The sequence below is a fragment of the Cervus elaphus genome, chromosome 12, assembly GCF_910594005.1.
Source record: "Cervus elaphus chromosome 12, mCerEla1.1, whole genome shotgun sequence".
NCBI classification, from domain to species: Eukaryota; Metazoa; Chordata; class Mammalia; order Artiodactyla; family Cervidae; genus Cervus; species Cervus elaphus.
Window position 1 is genome coordinate 72,575,237 of NC_057826.1, and position 4,949 is coordinate 72,580,185.

The following is a 4,949-nucleotide window of genomic DNA, read 5'->3' on the forward strand; positions in this document are numbered from 1 at the left end:
GTGTTAATTTGAGAGCAGAGCATTGAACTGTGAGTATTGATGATGTTTGAAGTATGTTGCAGCCCACACTTTGTGATGATATAATGTTAATTATTTGTTTGTATATTTGATGAACTGGATAATTACATACTTTTCATTCATTATGAGAACATTGAAAAATCAGAAATTATTTTCTCCATAATCACACTTTCGTCCTCATTTTCATAGTTATCAGTATTTCAGTGGCAGCCCTGTTGGCTGGATCGATGGATGGAGGGAATCACTCGGTGGTGTCTGAGTTTGTGTTTCTGGGACTCACTCATTCATGGGAGTTCCAGTTGCTCCTCCTGGTCTTCTCCTCTGTGCTCTATGTGGCAAGCATGACTGGGAACATCCTCATTGTGTTTTCTGTGACCACCGATCCTCACTTACATTCCCCCATGTACTTCCTACTGGCCAACCTCTCCTTCATTGACTTGGGAGCCTGCTCTGTCACTTCTCCCAAGATGATCTGTGACCTTTTCAGAAAGCGTAAAGTCATTTCCTCTGGAGGCTGCATTGCTCAGATCTTCTTCATCCATGTCATTGGTGGGGTGGAGATGGTGCTGCTCATTGCCATGGCCTTTGACAGATATGTTGCCATATGTAAGCCTCTCCACTATCTAAGCATCATGAGCCCAAGGATGTGCATTTTGTTTCTGGCTGCTGCCTGGGCCCTCGGTGTCAGCCACTCACTGTTCCAACTAGCATTTATTGTTAATTTGCCCTTCTGTGGCCCTAATGTATTGGACAGCTTTTACTGTGATCTCCCTCGGCTCCTCAGACTGGCCTGTACAGATACTTACAGACTTCAGTTCATGGTCACTGTCAATAGTGGGTTTATCTGTGTTAGTTCCTTCTTTATACTCCTCATCTCCTACATCTTCATCCTGTTAACTGTTTGGAAATGCTCCTCAGGTGGTTTATCCAAGGCCCTCTCCACTTTGTCAGCTCACATCACTGTGGTTATTTTGTTCTTTGGTCCAACCATGTTTGTCTATACATGGCCACACCCCAATTCCCAAATGGACAAGTTTCTTGCTATTTTTGATGCGGTTCTCACTCCTTTCTTGAATCCAGTTATTTATACATTCAGGAATAAAGAGATGAAAGCAGCAATGAAGAGAGTATGCAAAAAGCTAGTGATTTATGGGACAATTTCATAAATGATGTGATAAAGTCTTCTCACTTACCCTAAGGTAGCTTTATGCTTCTGTCTTTGGTATCAGGAAATTGAAGCATCAAATTTTGCTTTTTGAGTGTTGTCAGATGTGTAACATATTTCTAAAATGATAAATATATTTATTCCTGTGAGCCGTTAAACACTATACCTCTGTATCTATGTAAGTCTCATTTAATTACTTTCAGCAGTGTTTTCAGTTTTTGGTGAATAAGACTTGCATATCTTATTTTGAGATTCATCCTAAAATTTCCATATTTTTGATATGGTTATAAATTTTACTTTTGGGGTTTAATGTAGAATTATTTGTTATTAACATATAGAAACACAGCAGACTTTTGTTCATTAACATTATGTCCTGCACATTTGCAAAACATTACTTCTATTAGTTTTTTACAGATTAAGCAGGATTTTCTTCATAGATGATCATTTCATTAGGAAATAAAGACATTTTTCATCTTTTATTCTGGTGTGGATTTAATTTATTCATTTTTCTTGCCTTATTACACTTAGCAAAGTCAAATGGTACAGTGTTAAATAGAAGTGGTTGCATTGGACATCATTGACTTGTTCTTACTCTTTTGAAAAAAGCCTTCAGTCTTTCATCATTAAATATGATGCCAGTTGTTGGTTTTTTAGACGCGCTGTTGATATGATTTTTTTCTTAAAAATATTTTATAGAATTTACCCAATGAAGTCATTTGGGGTAGGAGTTTTCTCTGGAGAAATATTTTCAACTAGAAATTTGATTTTTGGTAGTTTGTGTCTTCTAAGAAACTTTTACGTTCATCTTGTGTTTTCAGATTTTTTTTGGAATAAGTTCTTTGTAATATTTTCTTACTATCTAATTAAAATATCTGTAAGATTTGCAATGTTTTTCTCTCTCACTGTGTATATTGGTAGTTTGTATTTTTATTCTTTTTTTAAAAAATGTTTTCTAAATTGTCTTTCCTCTTTTTTTATCTTATCAGCATGGCTAGAAGTTTTTCATCTTTCGTGACGTTCTCGCATTTTCATTTCATTGATTTTTCTCTATTGTTTTGTTTTCTCTTAATTTTCATTTTTATTGTTTATATTCTCCTTTATTTTTCTAGTTTAGGGGGAAACCATAGTCATTCATAATGAGACCTTTCTTCTTTTCTAATACATGATTGTAATTGTCTTAATTTCCCTCTAAGCCAGTGCTTTAACTGTTTCACATAATTTTTTACATATCTTGTTTGCTGTCATTCAGTTCAAAATACTTTCTAATTTTTAATTTGAAACACATGAGTTATAATTTCCATGGAAAATTTCCAGATATCATTCCATTATTGAGTTTAATTCATTTGCCTTTTAGTCAGTAACCTAGTTTGCATGATTTGAATATTTTTAATTTATGGAGACTTGTCTTATGGTGCATAGGACAGCAGGTTCCTATCTTTCCTCATATTGAGTGCTGAACAACCTACAGAGCCTGGTCTTTTGGGACAGCTCAGAACCTAAGAAAGGGGAGGGCGTTCACTTACAGCTGGTGCTGCCCTGTGAGACTGGGGATAAACACAGAACTGAAATTTTTACTCCAGGAAGGAGGAAAGGAAGCAAAGGGAGCCTCATTCTTAGAAATTCAGAGTGTCTTCTGGGTGAAGCGAACAACAGAGGATGAGATGGTTGGTGGCATCACCAACTCAATGGACACTGAGTAAACTCCAGGAGTTGGTGATGGACAGGGAGGCCTGGTGTGCTGCAGTCCATGGGGTCGCAGAGTCGGGCACAACTGAGTGACTGAAATGAACTGAATATCTATTTTGCTCACACTAAGTGCTAAGATACTGGAAGAGCTCAGTCTTCTGGACCGGCTAATAAGAAAGAAAAGGGGTGAATGTCCCCCAACAGCTGGCATTGTTCTGTGAAATTGGAAAAAAGCAGAAAACTGTGGCTTTTCCTCCAGGGGACTAGGCAGGAACTAATGGGAACATCGTCCTCAAGCTTAAAGCACACAATCTAAGGAATTGGTCTCTGCCGGGAGCCAGAACACGAGATCCCACCCGTGACAAGGTCATGAGAAGACCTCAGGGATTTCGAAAAGCTGCCGGGGCGCTCACCTTAAAGATGATCTCTGTCTTTCTGATGCTTGCTATATTAGACTACTCCCTAATTTCTGTGACACAGGTAGAAGGCCTTCCCTGATCTCTCTCCAAACAGAATCAACTTAGAACTTTAATCAATATGTCCCCCGGACGGTGGTATCCTATAAGATTATCCAGGATGAAAGGAGTGTTTCAGTTTAGACCCCTTTGCTGGCATTCTAGCCTGCTTGGCAAGTGCGTACTAATGCACATGACTGCTCACAACACCTTAATCATGAACAGCATAAAGAACCTGATCACACAAAAGGCCCTAATAGGCACAGAGCCCTTCGGGGGTGAGGAAGCCCTATTAGAGAACACAAAAATATTATTCTAAAAGTGGTTATAGTTAAAGATTTAGAAAAATAAGAGTTTAGAATTGTTAATTCCTTTAACCAGGAATGCTAAACAGGGGCTGCCTCACCAGAGCTGCAGAGTCTTTGTGTGGTAAACCTTTTAGATAAATTTAACTGATAACTCCTGCAAAAGGACTGACCTTTGTGTTCATTAAAGAATAGATTACAGGAAAACAGCTTTGCATTCACCTAGGTCATAAAATGTCAATAGGCCCCGAGGCCAGAAGATAATGTATAAGACTCTCACAAAGAAGTTGCAGGAAACACCCTGGTTTCGTGAAGGACAAGCTGATGTAATATTAAACTATCTTCCCCTTAAAAATGTACTAACTTAGAATATAAAATCTACGGTAAAAAATAAAGATTTGCCAGACTCTGCTGCACCCCCCGTCTGGTCACTCTCTCTCTCTCTCTGTCATTCTCTCTCTCTCTCTTTCTCTCGCCTACGCTGTTCATCCTGAGGGTACCCCTGGATCCTGCCGAGGCTGGACCCCAGCAGGTCTCTATCTTCATATTGAGTGCTTCTGACTCTATGGGCTAGTTGAAACAATCCCATAAAGCCTGGGAGAGAAAGCTGTTTCTTCAAATGATTAAATAACAAAGTGAATCTACAAGGGAACATAAAGAATCATGAAACATGATACAATTCAAGGAAGAAAACAAACTTCTAGCAACTCGTTTCAAAGAAATGGATATTTGTGAATTGCTGACAAATAATTCAAAATAATCATCCTAAATAAACTTAGTGAACTATAAGAGAACATGGTAGACAACCAAATGAAATTAAGAAAGCAATACATAAATAGAATATCAACAGAGATAGATGTAATAGAGAAAAGGACCAAACAGAAATACTGGTGCTAAAGAATACAGTAATTAAAAGGAAAAATTCCTAGAGAGGTTCAAACACAGATTTGATCAAGCAGAGAAAAGGATCAGTAAATTTGAAAATAGGTCATTTGAACTTATTCTGACAGAGAAACAAAAATTAAAAGAATAAAAAGAGCGAAGAAGGCCAAATGGACTATGAGACTACATCAGAAGAAGCGGTATAACACTGTGAGATACCCAGCAGGAGTAGAAAGAAAAAGGGGCAGAAAGCATATTTAAATAAATAATGGCTGAAAACTTCCCAAATGTGTGGAAGAAAATGGACATCCAGAATCATGGGACCCAAAGGGATACAAATAGGTTAAAAGTAAAAAGATTTACACTAAGGTTTACATTAGAAGCATCTTGTTAAATGCCAAGGACAAAAAGAAAACTTTGAAAGCAGAGTTAGGAACT

At 37.8% G+C, this 4,949-nt stretch overlaps 1 protein-coding gene across 1 annotated transcript; it reads left to right on the forward strand.

Moving 5' to 3' along the window:
• Positions 1-232: 232 nt before the first annotated feature.
• On the forward strand, positions 233-1,200 carry LOC122705227 (olfactory receptor 4F3/4F16/4F29). The gene has a single exon (XM_043920465.1). It carries the CDS (start codon positions 246-248, stop codon positions 1,182-1,184), a length of 939 nt encoding a protein of 312 aa, XP_043776400.1. The 5' UTR covers positions 233-245; the 3' UTR covers positions 1,185-1,200.
• Positions 1,201-4,949: the final 3,749 nt, after the last annotated feature.

Excerpts from the sequence above, each read along its gene's own strand:
- LOC122705227 (XM_043920465.1), top strand. The coding sequence starts at position 246 with ATGGATGGAGGGAATCACTCGGTGGTGTCTGAGTTTGTGTTTCTGGGA.